General features: G+C 36.8%; 2 protein-coding genes and 1 pseudogene across 6 annotated transcripts in view; 1 reads left to right on the top strand and 2 right to left on the bottom strand.

Moving 5' to 3' along the window:
- Nucleotides 1-24,369, bottom strand: part of LOC145256478 (F-box/LRR-repeat protein 5-like) — a 248,024-nt gene that overhangs the window by 67,457 nt on the left and 156,198 nt on the right. The window lies entirely within an intron of this gene.
- Nucleotides 3,223-22,488, bottom strand: LOC145256069 (uncharacterized). The gene is made up of 3 exons (XM_080114651.1): nt 22,447-22,488; nt 16,685-18,047; nt 3,223-16,634 (listed from the first exon to the last, which is right to left on the bottom strand). The coding sequence occupies exons 1-2, from the start codon at nt 22,486-22,488 to the stop codon at nt 17,031-17,033; spliced, it is 1,059 nt and encodes a 352-aa protein (XP_079970777.1). The 3' UTR covers nt 3,223-16,634; nt 16,685-17,030.
- Nucleotides 21,762-21,878, top strand: LOC145256557 (5S ribosomal RNA; annotated as a pseudogene).

The following is a 24,369-nucleotide window of genomic DNA, read 5'->3' as shown; positions in this document are numbered from 1 at the left end:
TGGATGAAACCATTGGTATTTGTGCTGACTATCTGTACCGTGGCCCCTTAAAATCTCCACAACTTCCTGAACGAATTTTCATTGAACTAATGGAACTTGCTACTAAATCAGTCTCCTTTAGTTTCAACAATATTATGTACCGTCAAATTGATGGGATATCAATGGGCAGCCCTCTTGGTCCTTCGTTAGCCAACATTTTCGTTGGATTTTTGGAAAACGAATTATTTTCCAAAATTACTAAGCCAGCATTCTACACACGTTACGTTGATGATACTTTTGCATGCTTTCCCTCTCGGAGCGAAGCTGAACAGTTTCTTCGTCTTCTTTGCAACCTGCATCCATCTTTACAATTTACTATGGAGGTTGAAGACTGTAACTCTCTCCCATTCCTCGACGTTCGTGTTTCTAAAGTTGGTACTACGTTTGAGACCTCTGTTTATAGAAAACCTACATTTACAGGGCTCTATCTTAATTGGTTTTCTTTTGCCCCTCAGTCTAGAAAAATAAACCTCATTAGCGCTCTTACGCATCGTGCACTTATGATTTGTTCACCAAACCGTCTTGATACGGAACTTGGTGAAATCATAAATATTTTTCTTAATAATGGATATCCCATTAATATAATAAAATCTACTATTGAACGTAAAATTACTACATTTAATAGCGGTAAACATATTGGTCCATCACGGTGTCCCATTTATTTAAAATTACCATGGTTGGGTCCTGATGGCCTACATATTGTTAAAAGGATTTCTTCTGTTACTCAACGGTGTTTTCCAGCTACTATGCTTCGAGTAGTTTACACAACTCGAACCTTTTTCTCTTCTTTTCGTAAAGATGTTTTGCCAACCATTCAAAAGAACTCTGTTGTTTATAAATTCGTCTGTCAGTGTGGAGCTGACTACGTTGGCAAAACGTCCCAAAGATTAGAAATGAGAATATCCCAACATATCCCTCGGGATATTCGACTACACCAGGTTTTGAGAGCATCCGGGCACTCCCAGGCTCATGAGTCTGCCATTGGCGATCACTTGTTGAGTATAAATAGGTGTGCCGATCAATATTCCGATGGGTGGTTTTCTGTTTTATACAGTGCTAGGTCGAACTATCACCTCAATATCATTGAGGCGTTAGTTATTAACAACTCTCGACCTAGCCTGTGTAGACAAAAGATTCTTAGACATCAGTTGGAGATATTCATTGATTTAAAACCACCTGAACAGTGAGAATTTTAAAAATTTTTTTTTTTTTTTTTTTTTTTTTTTTTTTTTTCTCTCACTGTTCTTCCAACTGCAACCAAAATTCCCCACTTCCCTCATTCGTTTTTCTTAGTTTTTAATCTATCATTCTGACGTCTCCTCTTAGAGGGTCAGACGATAAGGCCTTAAGGAAAAAAATTTTATTTTCATCTGCCCATTTCTTGTTTTTTGGTATTTAAATTAAATGATGTTTCCTCTAAAATTTATCCTTCCATTCTGTTGTACCAAAAATTTACTTACATATTTTCGAGGTCGGTACAACTCACAATTTATCAAAACGTTAAACAAGGTTATACGTATTAAAAATAAGTTAATCGTTTTGAAGTGTAGGATGGAATTTCTAAAATCTTGCCGCCTTAATCATGTTGCTCCCGGCTATATCTGCCATCGTATTTCGAAAATTAAATGTAGAAATACATTGGCAGTTCAACGTGTTTTTCTACAAGATGAAATCCTGTTTAATTCTGATACATATAATTCGTTACGTAGTAAACACCTTTTTCTTTGGGCCATGGTTTGGAAAGAATTATCTTTCTTTGATAAACTCCGTTTTTCTAGGTTTTTATCCATCGGTGATAAATTTACCCGTATTAAATGTACTTCTTTTTATGATAAATATTTAAAAAATTTAATTACTAAGAAGTTTGGGATTATAACAAATTTGGATAAACATATATTTAATTATTCTTCTCATGTTTTGTCCAATACAGAAGAATTTGTTTTATCTGCTGGCTTACAATTCTGCATTCCTCCCCCTTCTGTTGATCAAATCGCAGTATTTAGTGAAATTGAATTATTGTATACTCAATTAAAACACCATTCGCCTATCTCTACTGATGAATTAACTAGTGTTAAAATTCAGTTGGGCGAATTAGGTCGGAGGTTTTCTGCCATAAATACTAAATCTAGTGATTTTGTGTGGCAAAAAAATCATTTTGAAGCGGCACAATTAATTAGGTCTAATCCCGACATTTACCTTTCTCGCCCGGATAAAGGATCGGGCGTTGTTATACTTAACAAAACGGATTATATCTCCAAAATGTTACAAATCTTGGACGATAAAAGTAAATTTCTCCGTTTGGGTGACTTAAGCCATGATGATACTTTTCGTATGGAAATAAAAATCCAGAAAAGATTTCTTCAACTTCATAAAAGCGGATTTATTTCTAAGGAGATTTATGATAGAATCCGACCCATCGGTTCTCAAAGGCCTAGAATGTACGGTTTACCCAAGGTCCATAAACCCAACATTCCTTTGAGACCCATTTTATCTATGTTGGGTTCTGCACAACACGAACTTGGTAAATGGCTAGTTGACCTTCTTAAACCTGTGCTTTCTTTTTATTCGGTCCATTGTATCCCTGATTCTTTTCAATTCGTATCCAAGATACAAAAATTGCCTTTATCTAAAAATACCGAGTTCTTGGCCTCCTTTGACATTAATAGTCTCTTTACTAATATACCTTTGGATGAAACCATTGGTATTTGTGCTGACTATCTGTACCGTGGCCCCTTAAAATCTCCACAACTTCCTGAACGAATTTTCATTGAACTAATGGAACTTGCTACTAAATCAGTCTCCTTTAGTTTCAACAATATTATGTACCGTCAAATTGATGGGATATCAATGGGCAGCCCTCTTGGTCCTTCGTTAGCCAACATTTTCGTTGGATTTTTGGAAAACGAATTATTTTCCAAAATTACTAAGCCAGCATTCTACACACGTTACGTTGATGATACTTTTGCATGCTTTCCCTCTCGGAGCGAAGCTGAACAGTTTCTTCGTCTTCTTTGCAACCTGCATCCATCTTTACAATTTACTATGGAGGTTGAAGACTGTAACTCTCTCCCATTCCTCGACGTTCGTGTTTCTAAAGTTGGTACTACGTTTGAGACCTCTGTTTATAGAAAACCTACATTTACAGGGCTCTATCTTAATTGGTTTTCTTTTGCCCCTCAGTCTAGAAAAATAAACCTCATTAGCGCTCTTACGCATCGTGCACTTATGATTTGTTCACCAAACCGTCTTGATACGGAACTTGGTGAAATCATAAATATTTTTCTTAATAATGGATATCCCATTAATATAATAAAATCTACTATTGAACGTAAAATTACTACATTTAATAGCGGTAAACATATTGGTCCATCACGGTGTCCCATTTATTTAAAATTACCATGGTTGGGTCCTGATGGCCTACATATTGTTAAAAGGATTTCTTCTGTTACTCAACGGTGTTTTCCAGCTACTATGCTTCGAGTAGTTTACACAACTCGAACCTTTTTCTCTTCTTTTCGTAAAGATGTTTTGCCAACCATTCAAAAGAACTCTGTTGTTTATAAATTCGTCTGTCAGTGTGGAGCTGACTACGTTGGCAAAACGTCCCAAAGATTAGAAATGAGAATATCCCAACATATCCCTCGGGATATTCGACTACACCAGGTTTTGAGAGCATCCGGGCACTCCCAGGCTCATGAGTCTGCCATTGGCGATCACTTGTTGAGTATAAATAGGTGTGCCGATCAATATTCCGATGGGTGGTTTTCTGTTTTATACAGTGCTAGGTCGAACTATCACCTCAATATCATTGAGGCGTTAGTTATTAACAACTCTCGACCTAGCCTGTGTAGACAAAAGATTCTTAGACATCAGTTGGAGATATTCATTGATTTAAAACCACCTGAACAGTGAGAATTTTAAAAATTTTTTTTTTTTTTTTTTTTTTTTTTTTTTTTTTTCTCTCACTGTTCTTCCAACTGCAACCAAAATTCCCCACTTCCCTCATTCGTTTTTCTTAGTTTTTAATCTATCATTCTGACGTCTCCTCTTAGAGGGTCAGACGATAAGGCCTTAAGGAAAAAAATTTTATTTTCATCTGCCCATTTCTTGTTTTTTGGTATTTAAATTAAATGATGTTTCCTCTAAAATTTATCCTTCCATTCTGTTGTACCAAAAATTTACTTATATATATATATATATATATATTAGGGATGTACCGATTAGCATTTTGGCTGATTAATCGGTTTTCTAATGCCGATTTATCAGCAAATTTTGTTGTCATAACTGATACTAATATCAATTAAATTATACTGTAAATGAAGACGTGTTAACTCCCTTTTTTGCTTGCCAGTGAAAATTTATCGAAGAGACATGCATCGTCTACACCATATTATCAAATAACGGGCATGATGCATAGACTTTTACAACTGCACTGAATTTGAGGCAAATAGTTGTAAGCATGTTGAAAATTTCCTTCCTTTCTCATCCTCATTTAAGGGAACATCAGTTGTTTACTATGAAACACTCTTCCGGGGATTTTAAAAACAAAACAGTATATTAAATCATGGCTCTCCAGCAGTGTTGATCAAACACCACCTCTCTTAAGCAAAAGAACAAAAATGTTCCAGATATTAGATCTAGATACCTACCCATGATTAATTTGGCTAACCTATTCATTATTTGTTTTACTTTAAATCATTTATCAAAGAAAATTATTACTTTGTCTTAGTTTTCATGTTGAGGAATTGTACAATAATTTGCAACGATGTGCGAACAGAAAATAAAGTATTCTTCATTAGTCATATTCTTGTTCCTTTTTTAGACTCTTGCTGTCATTACATATCAGACATAAATAATTTAAATACATAAAAAATTTACTAAATATTGACAAAACCCTTCAAACATCATGGCAACCAATTTCTGCTGGAAGTATTTTGATGTCAATCCTAAGAATAATAATACAACTGCTTGCAAGTTATGTCAAATCATCACATCAAAGGATGGCAAATACACAAAATCTTTTACAACAACTAATATGTTAAACCATCTTAGAAAGGTTCGTTCAAAAGAAGTTGCAGATAAGAAAAGGAAATACAATAAATATTCAGGAACAAGTGCCAACAACTTGCTTACGAGCTAAAAAATTGTTAACGAACCTTAATCGCCAAATTTCTGGCCAAAAACGGATCACATCGATTTTCCCAAATCTCAGTACCCTGTATATCAAATTTCGACTGTAGACTAAAAATTGACAGAGTTATTGCATAGGGAAATGTACACAGACACACAGATACTTTCACTTTTATATATATATATATATATATATATATATAGATAAAAGTGAACGTGTGTGTGTGTGTACATTTCCCTGATTCCATGAGCCGTTCCATATAAGTTAACAAATTTACTAAATTTCCATTACTAATGATTACTATATTGTCCAATTTCTATTGTACACTCTTTAACCCTTATCCTCGAGTGGCCTCAGGGCCTTGATAAGTGGCGATGCCTATGTAAAAAAAAAAAAAAAGAAAAAAAAAAGAAGTATTTTGATGTCAATCCTAAGAATAATAACACAACTGCTTGCAAGTTATGTCAAACCATCACATCAAAGGGTGGCAAATCAGCAAACACTTTTACAACAACTAATATGTTAAACCATCTTAGAAAGGTTCGTTAAAAAGAAGCAAAAGTTGCAGATAAGAAAAGGAAGCACAATGAATATTCAGGGACACATTCCAGGAACAAGTGGCAGCAACTACGAGCCTCCAGCAAAACACAAAACTACAAGAGAATCAATATTGGCCAAGAAGAAAATTTGGGATATCACTGACCACAGATCACAACAGATTCATTATCTGATAGGAGAAATGATTGCTGTTGATATTCAACCAGATTCTGTAACATCTGACACTGGATTAAAAAGGCTTATTGCAAAAATTTTGTCCAAATTACAGTATTCCATCAAAAATATATTTCAAACATAAAAAAAAAAAAAAGGAAAGAAAAAGATGTAAAAGAGGAAAAAAAGTTTAGGTAGGAAGGTAGGCTCGAACCCGAAGCATCGAGGCTAAGGCGAAAAAAATAAAAAACTGACATGTTACCCCTACGCCAAAGCGACATACAATTGAGAATGAATAAAATTAAACCTTTAAAAATACTTGCAGGCGGTTTAAACTAACGTCAATGTTTTCTAGGTCAAACATTACGTCATTGTCGTAGTAGCAGGAGGAGAGAAAATGACGGAACGATTTTTTCGCCACCTCTCCTTGTAGAAAAGGGTCCAATTTAAGGTGAAGGAATTAATGTTTTTGGCCAATTTTTCGATATTTGTCATCCAAGATGCCGAGCTTCAAAATGATACCGAACTTGTGAAAATCCGTCGCCTCTGTCGAAAGTTTTTGCGAGACATACAAACATACAAACACACACACATTTTCGCTTTTATATATATACTAGCGAGGGGTACCCGGCGTTGCCCGGGTGTTTTTGGGTGTGTGTGAAAAAAAAGAGGTGGGTTTGAAAAAAAAAGGAAGCTTTTCCGACGCGCAGTTGGAAAATAGTGTGAAAAAAACAAACAAACAGGTGCTCGTTTTTGATTGACGTGATGGCGATTTTGTGCGGGACAGTTTTTAATGAGGTCAATTGAAAAACCCGCTTGCCCGTCTGATATGACGAAGTCGACACTGGCTCTGGGCCTGCGATTAGAGTAGAGTTTCGCTTTTGTTTATACCGAAAAGCGAATGTAACGCGTGCCGATGCGGGAAATGTGGAATAATTAAGATTTGAAAGTGAATAAAATTAAATAGACAGGCGAGGTCCGTGGGTAACTCTGAGATATTACAATTTATGGATGATATAAACAGTTTTAAGAAGTTGTGAAGCGAGCGAGCGCTTTTCCGAAAGAAGCCTTTTGCAGACATCGCGGAAAAGCGAACACACACACACACATTTTGCCTTTTATATAATAGACTAGCGGGGGGTACCCAGCGATGCCCGGGTGTCTTGAAGTAAATCATAATTCCGTGGGGGGGGGGGGGGGTAAATAATAAAAAAAATGTTTTGGTAGGTAAGTATGAGAATCGAACCCGTACCCTTGAGTTGGAAATTAATGTGTGAAAAAAAACCGTGCTACGTTAACCATTGAGCCACGACGACAGACAACATTAAGCAGGTTATTTAACTATAAAAACAGGCATGCGCAATAAAAGTTAACTCTGCTGCTTCCATTTGACCTAATTAAAAAAGTCAAATAGAAGTCACGCAGCGTTTGGGTTTGTTTACCCAAATTTAACTGTTTCTTCCCCCAACAGATGTTGGGGAGGGGGAAATCAAAGCTGATCGCTTCTGGACGTTTTTCCCGACGCAATGCTGAAGACGTCGTTTGAGTTTAGTTTCACTTTATTCATACTAAAAAGCCCAATCAACACGCGAGAAGCCAAAATAGCAATAATTTTGTAAAAATCGATGTAAATAAATCTATACGCTACGCGCTTTTCTAATTCCTAGATATTATTATATAGGACCTATATACACACTTGTAAGCGATAGTAACGAACCCAGGACTGTGTGCGAGAAAAGCCTTTGCCAGACATACACGAAATGATCACACACATTTTGCCTTTTATATATATAGATAGATAGACTAGCGGGGGACACCCGGCATTGCTTGGGTGCTTGTAGGTGTGCGCGTTTGAGTGGGGGGGGGGGAATAAAGAAGAACAAAAAGGAAACTGAACCCTGTTTAAATATTAAAAAAACGATAAAAAAACAGCGATTTTAAAAATGGAAAAAAAAATAAGGGTGCTTAGTGACAGGTCGGCTTGAACCCGGAGCCTTGAGGACCATAGGCTGAGCCTGAACACCTGCACTACAGCGACAGTCAATGTAAGAGCGATTAAAATGTGTATCACGCTATTCCGCAGTTTTTAACGAGGTCAAATTGTTTTACTGCAGGATAGTTGACGGTGACGTTTACATCCGGTTCAAATCCGGTTTTGCTGTTTTTATACTGAAAAGTGAAAGCAACATGCGGCGATCCGAATATGTGGAATATTTATCTTTTGAAAGTCGGGCAAATTAAATAGACAGGCGACCCCCGTTGTTAACTAGTAGATATTATCATTTAGATGTGATATAAAAAAGTTTTAAGAAGGAATGAGCCGACCGAGAAGTTCAGCGAAAAACACCTTTTACAGACATACACAAAAAGCGAACATACATACATACACACATACATACATACACAGGTTTCCAGGTTATTTAATGCTGAATCCAATGAGTTTGAAGAAAAAGTTTTTAATAGAATATATTTTTTTTCATGTCAGTTTCTATTTAACCCATAGTTAGGACCCTAACAGGTACTACCACTCCAGGTTAGAGTGGACCTGGGAGCAATAGCAATTAAAGGGTGGCTCCACACTCCCTAAAGCTGCAAGCTGGGGCTTTACCATCAGATATAGTTTAAGGTCATATCCAGGACTCTGGATATTGGAAGAGAATGACCAGCATGATGATGCTGATGAACTGTCGTGAAATACCCTATTATAGTGCCAATAACATGCAACAATAATAACTAATGAAAATTGGCAGAATCAAAGTTTGATATGTTAGCTAAAATGCTATTTGATCTAACTTTTAGAATCTCACAAGATAACTTTAGATCACAAGCATTTCAAAAAAGATTTTAAATTAACAAAACAAATACGAGTGAATCTACGAGGTGCCTTCAATAAGTTTCCAGACTTTTTTTTGTACAGGCATTTAAAATTGTCATAGACTCTTGAAAATTCAATATGGTATTGCTATAAATCTTATAAGATGATTAACCAGTTTTTAGGATTTCAGGTTCAAACAAACAGCTACAGCAGGAATTGGAATACATCATACTAAAGCCTAATTGTCACAGCTGGTGAATTTCAAAAATACAATCTGGACGTGAGGACACTTTAAAAGAATGATATACAAGAAAATTTTGTTTTAAACGTGGAAAAAAAGGACACAGGGAACATATGGAATGCTTCAGACAGTTTTTGGATCATCTTGCATTAATTAATCATCAGTTTTTGAGTGGTATAAGAGAATCAATGAAGGCAAGTAATCTGTGAGGTAGTCTTTCTCGGCTACGGACTGGGAGCGTCCAGAAAGCAATGGACGTTTGGTCAATGTCGGTGAAAACCGTAATATTAGACAATTGCTTTCATTTGGACACACTCCGCTATTAAAGGGGGAGGGGCTGGTTTTCTGCAACACGTTAGAGAAACAAAACCAAAGTTGGGTAAAAAACAAACCCAAAAGAACTACCCCGCAATTAAAATTAAGTGCAGAATTTACTTTCCTTTGACCTAATTAATTTCGCCGCGCACCTGCCATTTATAAACGTTAAATTGAAATTGCTTTCCTTTTGTGGCCGAGCGGGTAACTTATCAAGGTTTTTGCCCCAACATTCTGGGTTCGATCCTACTTACCTAGCAAAACTCTTAAAAAATTTTTTTCCGATTTTTTTAAACAAGTTTTTTTTTTTATTTTACTTTTTCTTCTTTTTACATAATGTTCGTTGTATTTTTTTGTTTTTCCGATTTTTCAAAAGAAGTTTAACAATGGGTTTGGATCTACCCCGTCCCCAACAAACACCCGGGCAATACCGGGTACCCCCGCTAGTCTATATATATATATATATATATATATATATATATATATATATATATATATATAAAAGGTAAAATGTGTGTTAGTGTGTGTGTGTATATGTCTCACAAAACCTTTCCACACAAGCAACGGATTCTCACCAGATTTGTAGCATTTTGAAGCTCGAACCTTTGGACGACAAATATCGAAAAATTGGCCAAAAACACAAATTCATTCACCTTCAACTGGGCAGTTTCCTACAGCCAGAATCAATGAAGGCAAGTAATCTGTGAGGTATGATAAGAGGTGTGGGAAGAGTAAGGATATCAGAACATTAGTGTTGATTGGCCAAATAAGAATTTCATAGACAAGGACCGCTGTGTGTCTATAGAGACAATAACTGCACAGTTTGATGTCAGTGTGGGAACTGTACTCATAATTATTCATGAAGAACTGAAGAAGCGGAAGATTTGCGTGAATACACCAGTGCACAACTCCATCCTTGTCTATGTCTAGACTATTTGACCAAGATGGGCAACAAGACCTCTCTATAGTCTAGACCTTGCGCACTGTGACTTTTGGTTATTTCCTAAGCTCAAGAAAAACATTCAAGGCTGTCGTTATGAGATAATTGAGGAGATGAAGGAGGCTGTGACAAGAAGACTTCCAGAAGTTGTCGGAACAGTACAAAAAAATGTCTGGAAACTTATTGAAAGCATCTCGTACTTAGCAATTTATTTCCGAAAGTATAATTATCAAAATGAACACATTTGATTAAATGCATGAAATTTTCTTGGCACGGAATCAAAGCTTTCATAATTGTTTGCCGACAAGAATGAAAGATGTACAAAAAGAAAGCGGAAGTATACGATGCCCCACCTGACCGCTAGACAATTTTTAATCATTCAGAATACCATTGTGTTTTGGAATTTTCTTTTTTTTTTAAGATGAGCATTGTCGGTTTTCGAGAGGTTGAATGGTCCAATCCATAGTAGAGGCCATAACTAGCAGGTGTTGCCCAGGGCAAAATGTAACATATTTCTATTAAAATTTCTACCTCTCCTGCCCCCCCCCCCCACACACTTCCTTTCCTCACCCTCTATTTCTTTCTTCACCAGTTCATTCTTCTTGCTGAGCTCCAATATATGATCCCCCTTGCCAAACACTTAACTAGCTACAACCACTATCAACAATTTTCCCCACATGTTCCACTGATCTGCTTCCCGGTCGATGTGACGTTAAAATGAAGAGAAAAAAAATGTAGCGCATGGTGACGACCGTAGAAGAAATTGCGTGCCGGGGAAAGACAAACGTTTGACCCGTGGTAGCGAGAGACTTAACTCCATGGCAGACGGCATAAACTAAGAGACTTCGACAAGGAGAAGCAATGCATTATTTTGGAAGAACCATGGATAAATGCATTTCATTTTCAAATGAAAAAGCTGAGTGGAATTCCTTTTTGTTTTTCTTTGTTTTAGTTTTCTTTTCCGACCGTCTCAGATACAACATCTTGGGATCGAGGGTTAAAATGTAACAACATTGTTGAGGAAGAGTAGCGATTACATTACATTAGATGGCTTCAATTTCAGCAAAAGAATGACTTCCTGTCTCCTTACTCTTCACAAGTGCACTTGATGTCTTTCTCTTAATTCTGATTTTCTTCCACCTTCACCTCAAGGTTCCAGGTTCGATCCTACCTACCTACCTAAACTTTTTTTTTTTTTGTTTTTCCGATTTTTTAAAGAACTTTAACATCGTTTTTTTTGTGACCTCCCTCTCCCCCAATATACACTCCTCCAAACACCCGGGCAACGCCGGGTACCCCCCGCTAGTCTTCTATACATATAAAAGGCAAAACGCGCACGAGAGTTTTTGCATGTCCAACAAAGGCTTTTTTCGCTGGACTTCTCGGGAGGGGGGGGGAAGGCTTAGAACTGTTTATATACCCCTAGAAAATAATATCTAGCATTTGCGAACGCGCGTCATGTCTGGATTTATTTACATCGACTTTTACACGATTCTTGCTATTTCGGCCCTTCTTGTGTTGCTTCGGCTTTTTCGTAGAAAAGCGAAACTGATGTGAAACTGAAGTGTCTTTCTCGGCTACGGACTAGGAGCGTCCAGAAAGCAATGGACGTTTGGTCAATGTCGGTGAAAACCGGAATATTAGACAATTGCTTTCATTTGGACACACTCCGTTATTAAAGGAGGAGGGGCTGGTTTTCTGCAACATGTTAGAGAAACAAAACCAAAGTTGGGTAAAAAAACAAACCCAAAAGAACTACCCCGCAATTAAAATTAAGTGCAGAATTTACTTTCCTTTGACCAAATTAATTTCGCCGCGCACCTGCCATTTATAAACGTTAAATTGAAATTGCTTTCCTTTTGTGGCCGAGCGGGTAACTTATCAAGGTTTTTGCCCCAACATTCTGGGTTCGATCCTACTTACCTAGCAAAACTTTAAAAAAAATTTTTTCCGATTTTTTTTTTAACAAGTCTTTTTTTTTATTTTACTTTTTCTTCTTTTTACATAATGTTCGTTGTATTTTTTTGTTTTTCCGATTTTTCAAAAGAAGTTTAACAATGGGTTTGGATCTACCCCGTCCCCAACAAACACTCGGGCAATACCGGGTACCCCCGCTAGTCTATATATATATATATATATATATATATATATATATATAAAAGGCAAAATGTGTGTTAGTGTGTGTGTGTATATGTCTCATAAAACCTTTCCACACAAGCAACGGATTTTCACCAGATTTGTAGCATTTTGAAGCTCAAACCTTTGGACAACAAATATCGAAAAATTGGCCAAAAACACGAATTCATTCACCTTCAACTTGGCAGTTTTCTACAGGGAGAGTCGATTTTTCCGCTGACATTTTAGCAAACCTTTCAACCCTCGCGTTCACGGTGTCATTTAGGCAGTTTACTTTTTTTCACCTCTTTTTCCTCTGGTGTGTTACGGATTCGAGCCTACTTACTACTCCTATTTTTTTTTTTTTTTTGCGCTCGTAATTTTCCTTTCTTTTTTTTTTTTTTTGCTCAACTAACACCCTTACTTAGAACTGTTTATATACCTCCTAGAAAATAATATCTTTTCCGCCTTCACGTCACGAGTTCGAGCCTGCCTGCATGCTACAACTTCCCCCCCTACCCAACACACACCTACAAACACCCGGGTCACACTGGGTACCCAGGCTAGTTTTTATTAAAGGAAAAGGCTAGAATCGAACCCAGTATTCCGAAGTTGAAAAGAATACAAATTGCAATTTAGATGCAATCCTAGGAATGTGGAGCGCTGTCCATCGTTTTAGAAATAACAATACAACTAGAGGTCAGAATTAGGACAATGGAAATCAATTTAGGAATGTCTTTGTATTGCCAAACATGTTGGAGATGTGTATGTAAATCCACGTGAGAAAACATTCACATGGTTGAGCACGTTTCTGATGTCACAAAGAAAGATAGATCACAATATATTTAGAAGGTAGGAGTCAGTCAGGGAGAAGCAAGGGAGAAATCCGAGGGGAGTTGAGTTGACAAGAGTCGGAAGAGTGAGTTAGCCGAACCCCTTTTGGAAGCAAACCAGGAAGGGAGTCCAGACAATGTAATTGTGCAAGGCAATCGAATCCCTGATGATGATGATGATTTTTGTTATTTGCAAGTCTTCATCCATCATCATTTCAACTGAAAGGTAATGTGTTTTTGTCTATCGTCTTTGTAAATGAACATTATATGAAACTCCAGTCCAAAGTGTTAACTGTCTGTCCCCATCATCAATAAGGAATTCCCTTCTCCATGTTAAAAAAAACTGTCCATTATGTCATCTCTTCACATTCATATCTCTCCTATTAATATGAACTGAGTATCATCTAATATATAAAAGCGAAAATGTGTTTGTTTGTGTGTGTGTGTCACTCAAAAACTTTCAACAGATGCGATGCTTTGAAACGTGACGAAATCGGTATCATTTTAAAGCTCGCTCTTTCGGACAATAAATATTTTTAAAAATTGGCCAAAAACATTAATTCCTTCACCCTCAACTCTACCATTTTTCACAAGGAGGGGTTGCTTTTGTCATCAATATTTTCGCAAGTTATCATTTACTTTCGATTGACTACCCTTAATTCCAATGCTTGCAACTTCTGGTTTTGCGATGAACGCGTCAGCTAAGACGTTAGGTTTTTTTTTAATTCCTTCTCTCCCTCCTTCGCGTTATGGGTTCGAGCTTGCCTGCCTACCACAACTTTTTCCTTTTTTTTTTTAAAAACACCTCTCACTACCCGGGCTACCTACTATTGTTTTAATTCCCCCTCCCCCGCTACTACCACTTTTTTTTAACACCTCTCTCCACCTGAGTTGCCTACCTGGGTTCCTTTCTACAGCACCTCTACACCCCCCCCCCGCCCCCGCTAGTTTATTAGAAATGTTGTTATCCATCCCCGATATGTACAAACACAACAAAAAGAAACCATGAAAGCAGGCAATCAATCAATTTATTGAAAAATTGGCGCTTCCGCCGATTTCGATGACAATGAAACTATTAGAAATGTGGAACATTGGTTGATCCTCATTCAATTCTGGACAACGTCGGGTCTTCCTGCTACAATTTAATAATACAGATCCGATGAGTTATGGATATTTACTTTTTACTAAAAGTTAACATTTCTACCATTTTCCTGAAACGCATGAAAAAAAACAAAACTTGAATTTGCGAATGAGGCAATGTCAAGTAGCCTTGCTGGTACTTTATAAGTTAGAAAAAAAAAAAAAAGTGGAAAAGTTGGTGGAAGTAACTTGTTTGTGTTCAATTTTTAGAAACAATTATTGTCAAGATAAACGAATCTGATTAAAACCACCTTTCTTGGCGCCAAATCAAGGTTTTTATCAAATAATGGTCCGCAGGAGGAAAGGAATAAAAGACTCATGAGCAGGAAAGTCGAATGACATACATGACACATTGCTTGCAATTTCTTCGTGGATTTTTTTTTTTTACTTTGTTTGCACAGATATGATCGATTAAGTACAAAAATTTTCAAATGATGAAGTTAAAATAAAAAATAAAATGATGTTTGGATTAGTCTGCCCATCCCTTTAGTGACACTCCGAATGATCTGTTTGGTGTCAGCCTCTACTTTGATGCTTTGAAGTATACAACTGTATGAGTCGGCAGGTCGAATCCCAATGCCATTGCCCCGCATTATTAACAGCGAAATGGGTTTTGGTCTTATCCCTAAACAACTTAATTACATATACTTATATATAACTAACAGGTCGCCAGGCATATCCCAATCATAAAATATGCATAAATATGATATTTAATTTATGCAGTTTTCACATTTATTATTATTAGAGCAAATCCTCTATTAATTATTATATTGTACCTAATATAGTAAAAAAAAACAAAACGGTAAGAAACTGAGACATGTGCATGCGAGTATTTCTTTTTCTAAACAGTTCACTTCTTGTAAGTAAAAAAACAAAAACAAAAAAACATACTCAACTTGAAATCGAAACCTGAAGACAGTGAGTCAAGAACGATAACTATTAGACCAGCTTGCCACAATCTTTAAAAAGTGTTTTCAAACCTACTTATTCTCGTCAGATAAAGAAGCTGTCCTGTGAACGACTTGCGCATGTGCAGTCGTGAAACAGTTGACAAACCGATAAAAATCCAATGACCCTCAAGTACCAATTTTTCAATTTTGACCCCTTAACAGCCCCTTTTTAACGGATGAAAACCGATTAAAACGTTTTCCACATGTCTGAATACCAAATTCTAAGTCTGTAGATCAAAGATTCGTTGAGTATATAGGTTGGGAGTTGTCCTCACACGCACAGACATATTCTCACTTTTACAGATATAGATTGTGTGATTTACTTGTTTGCTGGCTTGTCAGTGTCATCTGAATGACGTCACAAAAAGTAAATGATGAAAGAAATTGGCGAATAACGAACAAACAAAAAAAAAACACGGATCATAAGAAAAGTAATCGTAGCAAGAAACAAAATCAGTAGACAGATGCGTAAACGAAAGAAAAGAGGTTTCGTTTGTTACGGCATATCAACCCTTTTGAAGTCATTTAACGCCGAATCCAGTAATTTTGGAAATAGTTTTCATCCTTGAAGTTCTTTATATCTTCAGATATTTATTAATGAAGTTTGGTTTGCTTGTTTTGTTTTATGGCATATCAACCCTTTTCGAGTGATTTAATGCAGAGTCCATTAATTCTGGAAATAGTTTTTATATACTTCAAGTTCTTTATATCTTCAAATATTTATTTGGTTATTTTGTAGAAGAAAACTTTTTATTTTTGACTTTGCAAAACATCACTGAGTTTTGCAAAGGGAAAAGTAAAAATAAAAAATAACATCAATGTTTGGGGCATTTTATATGAGGAGGCTGGTACCTTTAGACAGCCTGATTTCGTAGCACCAGGAAGGCTCAAGATAACTGCTTCATGAAAACTTAGAAAATACTCAGCAAGGGAAAACACTCAGTTGAGCCAAAGATGCTCTGGTTCTTTTTAAAACCAGTCGCAAAATATGCAGAACAGGTGACTAGCCTACAGTTTGCACAAAGTACCGGATAAAGATCGAACTCTCTCAGACTGTGATAGGTTTTCAGCAGAGGGCTACATCATGCCGTTCCACATTTTCGAAAAAAAAAAAAGGACCCAGATTTAATGGAGACGATTATAATGGTGCAATTCCATCAATATTTGGTGCATTTTAGATCAGAAAACCAGCATCTTCAGACGGCCTGATCTAATAGTGCCAATGAGAAAGAAAGGAAAGACCTTCTTGCTTTGAATGTGTTACAGAGATCAGTCAAGCATGGAAATAACACATGACTCATATAGGTAGAGGAGTACAATAGGAGTTGGATTTAATTCAGATGGTTATATTGAGTAGCTGTTCACTGTTGTCAAGCACTGGATAGAAAGGCTGGCTGTGGGAAGGTATATATATATATATATATATATATATATATATATATATATATATATATATATATCGGTAAGACTCGACTCTGTGTCATAACTTGGGGGGGGGGGAACCCAGAAATGGTTTTCTTACAACTTGTCTGAATGCAATCCAATGAACTTTTATATGTGGGGCAAAGTAAAAAAAAAAAAAAAAAAAAATCAACAGTACCGTTTGCAATACCAAAGAAAAGAGATGATCGTCAAAATAAAACTGGTGTTGAAGTTTATCTCAAAGGAAACCATGAAAGTAGTGCATTGCAGGTTAAAGTGAAATCTAGAGGCTGTTGCAGAGGAGATTCTTTGAGTGAGCTGTATTCAGTAGAAATATAGGTAGAGGAGTACAATAGGAGTTGGATTTAATTCAGATGGTTATATTGAGTAGCTGTTCACTGTTGTCAAGCACTGGATACAAAGGCTTTGAATTTTGAGAATATATGAATTATTTATTGGCCAAGATATGACGAAAGAAAGAGTAAGGAGGGGAAGGAAGAGTATAAAAAAGAAAGGAGGGGAAGGAAGAGTATAAAAAAGAAAGGAGGGAAGGAAGAGTATAAAAAAGGAAGGAGGGGAAGGAAGAGTATAAAAAAGGAAGGAGGGGAAGGAAGAGTATAAAAAAGGAAGGAGGGGAAGGAAGAGTATAAAAAAGGAAGGAGGGAAGGAAGAGTATAAAAAAGGAAGGAAGGAAGGAAGAGTATAAAAAAGGAAGGAAGGAAGGAAGAGTATAAAAAAGGAAGGAGGGAAGGAAGAGTATAAAAAAGGAAGGAAGGGAAGGAGGAGTATAAAAAAGGAAGGAAGGGAAGGAGGAGTATAAAAAAGGAAGGTTGAGGAAGGAAGAGTATAAAAAAGGAAAGTTGAGGAAGGAGGAGTATAAAAAGGGAAGGAAGGGAAGGAGGAGTATAAAAAAGGAAGGTTGAGGAAGGAGGAGTATAAAAAGGGAGGAGGGAAAGGAGGAGTATAAAAAAGGAGGAGGGGAAGGAGGAGTATAAAAAAGGAAGGAGGGGAAGGAGGAGTATAAAAGGAAGGAGGGGAAGGAGGAGTATAAAAATGGAAGGAGGTGAAGGAAGAGTAGAACAAAGAAGGAGGGGAAGGAAGAGTAGGAAAAAAGGAACGGGGGGAAGGAAGAGTAGGAAAAAAAAGGAACAGGGGGAAGGAAGAGTAGGAAAAAAAGGAACGGGAGGAAGGAAGAGTAGGAAAAAAAGGAACGGGGGGAAGGAAGAGTAGAAAAAACAGGAACAGGGGGAAGGAAGAGTAGGAAAAAAGGAAGGAGTGGAAGGAAGAATAGGAAAAAGGAAGGAGTGGAAGGAAGAGTAGGAAAAAGGAAAGAAGGAGAAAAAGTAGGAAAAAGAGGGGAAGGAGGAGTAGGAAAAAGGAATGAGGCAAAGAAGACTAGAAAAAGAAGGTAGAGTAGAAAATAGAAGGAGGAAAGGAAGTGAAAGTAAGAGTAGATGCAGAAACTAGTAAACGAAGGAAGAGTATAAAGCAAAGTAGACAAAAAGAGAAAGGAGGAAATAAAGTGAGGTAATCAAATTTGTAAGGACGAAAGCAGAAGGAAGAAGAAAGCTCAAAGAAATAAATTTTCATAGAATAAACATCAAAAAGGTAAACCTTAACACACATAAAAGGTAAACACACACACACACACACACACACACACACACACACACACACAAATGCGTAGAATAGGTTGTGTGTGGGGGGGGGGATTTGCAACGAATAATAAATATCATGTGTGCGATGCCAAATGAGATGTACTTTAAATGCATCTTTTTAAGAGCAGGCGAAATTAAATGAAACCTGTGAGGTTGAAAGGGTTTCTCACGAACACACTCTCTCCCATCCCCTAAAAAAAAGTTTCTCCTCGTTTTTAGTATCTGCCAGCATACAATAAAAATAAATTAATATATAGGAATACAAAAAAAAAAAAAAAAAAAAATGAGGTAATGATACATTTCACAAGCGAAGGACCCTTTTTTTTTATTATTCATTTTTATTTCAAAGGCATCACTAACATCACCCCACCATCATCTAAACTACAATTAGAAAAGATTTTTGTAGGAAAAAAAAAAAAAAAAAAAAAAAAAAGAAAGAAAAGAAAAGAAAGGACTTTGAACTGGATTGAAAATTCTTCATTTTGGGAGGGGGGAAAAAATTAAACACTTTTAGACGCATTCCTCTTAGTCATCATCTATTTCAGTTTCCCATTATTATTACTTTTTTTTTTGTCTGAAAATAATGTGTCGACTGACGGACATGTACAACTTGTGGCTCTTTCATCTTTTTTTTTTTCATCCACTTTTTTTTTTCTTTTATAAATGGCGTCAATTTCTACATACCTCACCATCTCTCTTCACCCACTTCTTTCAAATATTTTTCTTCCAATTAAACAAGTGAAAATTGTTTTGCCTCAGATCTAAATCCATTTCCATTCAACAAGAAATTTTCCGAGAGACGAAAGAAAGGATCGAGGAGAAGAAAATCTAATGATATTCTTAGATACGTCCATTCAATCTGCACGCTTAGCGATGAAGTTCTCCCTGTAACATTTCCATCAAACGTGAAACCAAATCGCACACACTGTCGTTTTCGTAAACATGTGTAGATTGCACACAGGTACATGTGCCTTAAATAAGCTTCCAGACATTTTTGGTACAGGCATTCAAAATTGTTGTAGACTCTTGAAAATTCAGTATGTTACATCTTATGAGATGACTGACCAATTTTTTATTTTAAGGTTCAAATGAACAGCTACCGCAGAAACTGGAATACACCCTACTAAAGCCTGATTGTCACAGTTGGAGAACTTCAAAAATGCAATCTGGACTTTAGAAGAACGATATGCAATAACATTTTATTTTAAATTTGGAGAAAAATGCCACAGAAACGTATGGAGTGCTTCAGATTGATTTTGGGCCATCTTGCATAAATCAAGCATCAGTTTTTGAGTGGCATAAGAGAGTCAAGGAGTCTGTGAGGGATGATGAGAGGTGTGGGGGGAGTAAATAAGTCAGAACATCAGAGTTGATTGGCCTAATAAAAAATTTCATAGATAAAGACTGTCGTGTCTATAGAGACAATAAGTGCGCAGTTTGATGTCAGTGTGAGAACTGTACATAGAATTATTCATATGGAACTGAAGATGTGGAAAATTTTAGCGAAGTTTGTCTGAAGGATGCTCAGAGAAGATCAGAAAGAAAGACGTTGTCATGACAGCAAGGAGATGGTTGCGCTGATCTATTCAGATCCCGCAGTTCTCAATGCTTTGCTAACCTGAGATGAAAGCTGGATCTACTGATATTACTAAGAGACAGAGTTTCCATGCTATCTCTCCCAGACCCAAGAAGGCCAGACAGAGCATATCCACCCAGAAACTTGTGCCAAACTGCTGAGTTGAGGATGAAGGAATGAATGTTTTTGACCAATTTTTCGATGCAAGGCTTGTTTTTTTTTTTTTTTGCTGACATTTCAGTCATCGTCTTCTTTTTGATTGACTTGCATGATGAAAGATTCGATTATTTGCATGACAAGCGCTCGTCTGAGCTCCAATCAATGGAAATGTTTGTAACTGGTGTATATAACAGATGGGGAGGCTCCATGTTTTGACAAGCCTCTAGGTCTGACCTTTACTCCCGATCTGAGATCGTACATCAAATTAAAAATTTTATGCAGAAAAAATGTCCAATGTGAATTATTCAGGATAAAAGACCTCAAACAAGATATGTTTAAATGTTTAATATTTGTTCCGGGTTTAACAGCCGCTAAAGATAAAGATATTCGTTCAAGGATATTATCATTCATGAATCTAGACACTGAGATAACTTTACAAAAAGTTACAGAAGCGTGTCAAAAGCTATTGAATTTAAAACAGGACAATACAAGTATTGAAGGCAGCTGGAAAAAATGGTGGGATCGATTCACTGCTGATACAATTCTTTACCTATATAATGATCAAGTACGTCCAAGGACGGAGTACTGTTGCCACATCTGGGCAAGAGAAGCAGCTTGTCCTGCCTTGAGAGAGTTCAAAATAGACTCCATAGTCTAGTGGAGGATGCCCTTTTCTCTTCCCTGCAACCTCTTTCCCACAGAATAGATGTTGCAAGCCTGTCTCTGCTTTATCATTATTTGCATGACAAGTGCTCGTCTGAGCTCCAATCTATGGTCTTCCCTGTCCTGGCTTTCACGGAAAACACTCGTCTTAGCTGAAACCGATATCAATAATTTCCTCCACTCTTTACCTAAACCTAAACGTAGATTCCATGAACAAAGCTTCTTTCTTAGAACTGGACACCTGTGGAACTCTGTTCCGTTTATCTGCTTTCCAACTGACTACAATATGGTTGTCTTCAAGTCCAATGTGAACAAATTCTTGATGAGCCATCCCATTAAGTAATCCAATTTACCAAATTTCCACTACTAACGATTACTACATGTTCTCTTTGACTAGTGTATACTCATTAACCCTTATCCTCAAGTTACAGAAGCGTGTCAAAAGCTACTGAATTTAAAACAGGACAATACAAGTATTGAAGAAAAAATATTGCCAAAGTACAAAGGGTTAAACACTGTGGACACTATGAAGAAAAAAAAAAAATAATACTGTAGAACATGTGGAGGCAAAAAAATCACTTCACAAAAGAATGTTACTTTAAAAATGAAACAGGCTTTGAGTGCGGACATAAAGGCCACAAAGCAACGGTATGCAAAAAGAAAAAAGACTGTAAGCCTGAAAGAATGAATACCATCGGATCTAAAAAAAAAAAAGAGTCCATGAATTATGAGAAAAGAAAATATATTGATGTCAAAATTAATGGCTGGAAAGTAAACTGTCTTCTGCATACTGGGAGTGATAATTGATGAAGTAACTTGGAAGAAAAATTGGATATCCAAAATTACAAAATACAGAAAAATTGGATATCCAAAATTACAAAATACAGAAAAATTGGATATCCAAAATTACAAAATACAGAAAAATTGGATATCCAACAAAATTCGCGCATAAGCCTGAAGAGTCCTAGAGTGGATGAAACGCAGAATATTCAGTGTAGCTTAATTGCCATATATATTTTATAACTTACTATATATATATATATATATATATATATATACGGCATAATCGCGTTGACACACCGGTTCTTGTCAGATCACTGAAGTTAAGCAACATTGAGCCTGGTTAGTACCAGATGGGAGACCATTTAGGAATTCTAGGCGCTGTATATGCTCTCCGCTTATCTCAGCATTTGTTTCTAGTCATCTTGTACACTTCACTTGCCACTGGTATTTAACAATGTTGACTCAGGAGAAGTGTGGTTGGATATCGCACACCTCCTGCCAATAAGACTTTCATGCGCAGACACCCCCTTCATGGCTAACCATAGTCTGTCAAAGACTGAAGGAGCCCTTATATATAAGTAAAAAAAAAAAAAGAAAAGTATTTTTGTCCTCCTCCATCCAAATCAGCTTTATCAGCAGCATAATCATTATGTTTTGATATTTAAATGTAATGAGAGTCGCACACTCCAGGGTGGACATCATCAAGCAACGTCTCATGCCTAATCTCCATGTGGTTTAATTGAAAGGGTTGATATCAATCATATTGCAAGCAGTCATATAATTGGTATCAACCCTTTGGACTGGACTGCACCGAGAACAGGCGTGAGGCATTTTTGTTGTTCAATTTTCTGCTTCATATTGTTGCTTAATCACTTGTTGTTGCCATGGGTACCAATGTAAATAAACACAAAACTTAATCACGGCAAACTACAAAACACGTTACAACTAAAATTACCTTACACATCCATTTCTTATGATGTACTTGAATTGATGTCATTATTAGATCCATGATTCCTTTATTTGGTCTCAAGAGACAATGGATACCCTCTGCAAGAATAGCTGTGCATGTAATTGTGAGACAAGGGTTGCCCAATCCCATCCACACCTCTCCTAAATTGGCACTGTTTGAGATTCCATGAACAAAGCTTCTTCCTTAGAACTGCACACCTATGGAACTCTGTTCCGTTTTCCTGCTTTCCAACTGACTACAATATGGTTGTCTTCAAGGCCAACGTAAACAAATTCTTGACGAGCCATCGCCTTAAGTAATCCAATTTACCAAATTCCCATTGCTAAATATGACTACGACATGTTTCATTTAACCGGTGTACACTCATTCATCCCTATCCTCGAGTGGCCTCCAGGCCTTGATAAGTGGTGATTCCTTTGTAAAAAAAAAGTTTAGTCACAAGGAGAAGTGCTATACGACTGGAAACAATGCTGAGATAAGCGGAGAGCACATAAAGCAGCTGGAAATCCCAAATGGTCACCCATTTTAGTACTGACCAGGCTCAACGTTGCTTAACTTTAAGTGATGCAAAGAGGGTTGCGGTCCTGTTGCTGCCTTGATTGTTGTGTTGTTTCCACAAGTGTTTGGTAAAGCCGCTTTCATTTCATTGTGTTTGTAAATCTCACCAAAATAAAGTTTAAAAAAAAAACAAGCCGTGTGTATGTGTGCTCCCCCCCCCCATCCCCTCTGGTGCTGCATGTGAGATGACGCCACAAAAAATAGTGAAGAAATGATGAATGTGTGTGGGGCCAACGTTGCTTTCACATTTTCGCCAAGTTTCAGAAAAATCTAATGGATGAGGCAAAAAGTTATGGGGTAAAAAATCTCATTTTTTGCAATTTTGGGGGGGGATCCATGGACAAAATTGTTTTCATGTCTTAAGACATGTATATTTGAATTCAGCACCATGGAAAACCACCATATAGACAGACATATCAAGTTTTTGAATAATATTAAAAAAAAAGAGCTCCAAAAAGGCATGTTTTTTTTTAGCCCTAAAAGTCCCAGAGGGATGCGAACCAGGATTTTGCCAGGGTCACCCATACTGAATTTATATTAAGAACAATGGCCTCCACAATTTTGGCCAAGTTTCAAGAAAATCTAATGGATGGATCAAACGCTATGGGTCAAAAAGTGTCATTTTTGGCCATTTTTTGAGCCCCTGGGAACGCAGAATCCCATAGTAAATGGATAACGGTGCAGTTTCAGGCTTTAACATGCATATTGGAGTTAACCACCGTGAAAAACCACTATATAGTCAGACATATTAAGCTTTTGTTGAGAAATATGAAAAAAAGAGCCACAAAAGGGACGTTTTTAGCACTTAAAGTCCCCGGGGACGCGAACCAGAATTTTGCCAGCATTGCCTATACTGAATTAATATTAAGAACAATGGGTTCCACATTTTGGCCAAGTTTCAGAAAAATCTAATGAATGGATCAAAAGTTATGGGGCTAAACATGTCGTTTTTGGCCATTTTAGGGCATTTTTTGACCTTTTTTGATCCCCTAAGGACGCAACGGGAATTTTCAGAAATCTTTTTTTTTTTACTGTACACATCTATTTAATAAAATACAATTTGTAGCAAAATTTCAAGAAAAACTAATGGAAGGTTATCTGGCAATCATCCGGACTAACGGAAGCATGGACGCCACTGAAAATGTAGGTGCCTCTCCAATAAATCGAGGGACCAAAATATTTAAAAGATGTTTTTTTTAATGGAAATTCCTCCAAGATGCCACTTGACGTAAGTAAAAAAAAATACCATTTTATAGTTAAAAGTTAACCAATGATAAATGTTTGGCCTTTTAGCAAGGAACAAAGTGTAGTTTCTGTTCTGATACTACACTTCACTTTTTCTATCCTCAA

Source organism: Euprymna scolopes, chromosome 32 (assembly GCF_053919585.1).
Source record: "Euprymna scolopes isolate OS-2025 chromosome 32, ASM5391958v1, whole genome shotgun sequence".
Lineage (NCBI taxonomy): Eukaryota > Metazoa > Mollusca > Cephalopoda > Sepiida > Sepiolidae > Euprymna > Euprymna scolopes.
The sequence above is the reverse complement of the archived record's forward strand: the minus strand, read 5'-3'. Positions and strand labels throughout refer to the sequence as shown.

What these genes read in the sequence shown, in the direction of transcription:
- LOC145256069 (XM_080114651.1), bottom strand. Translation starts at nt 22,488, where the DNA reads ATGACATCAATTCAAGTACATCATAAGAAATGGATGTGTAAG. An exon ending in ATAAGAAATGGATGTGTAAG is followed by an intron (nt 18,048 to 22,446) that starts GTAATTTTAGTT and finishes TTCTTTTTCTAG; the next exon opens with TCTTCTTTGCCTCATTCCTT.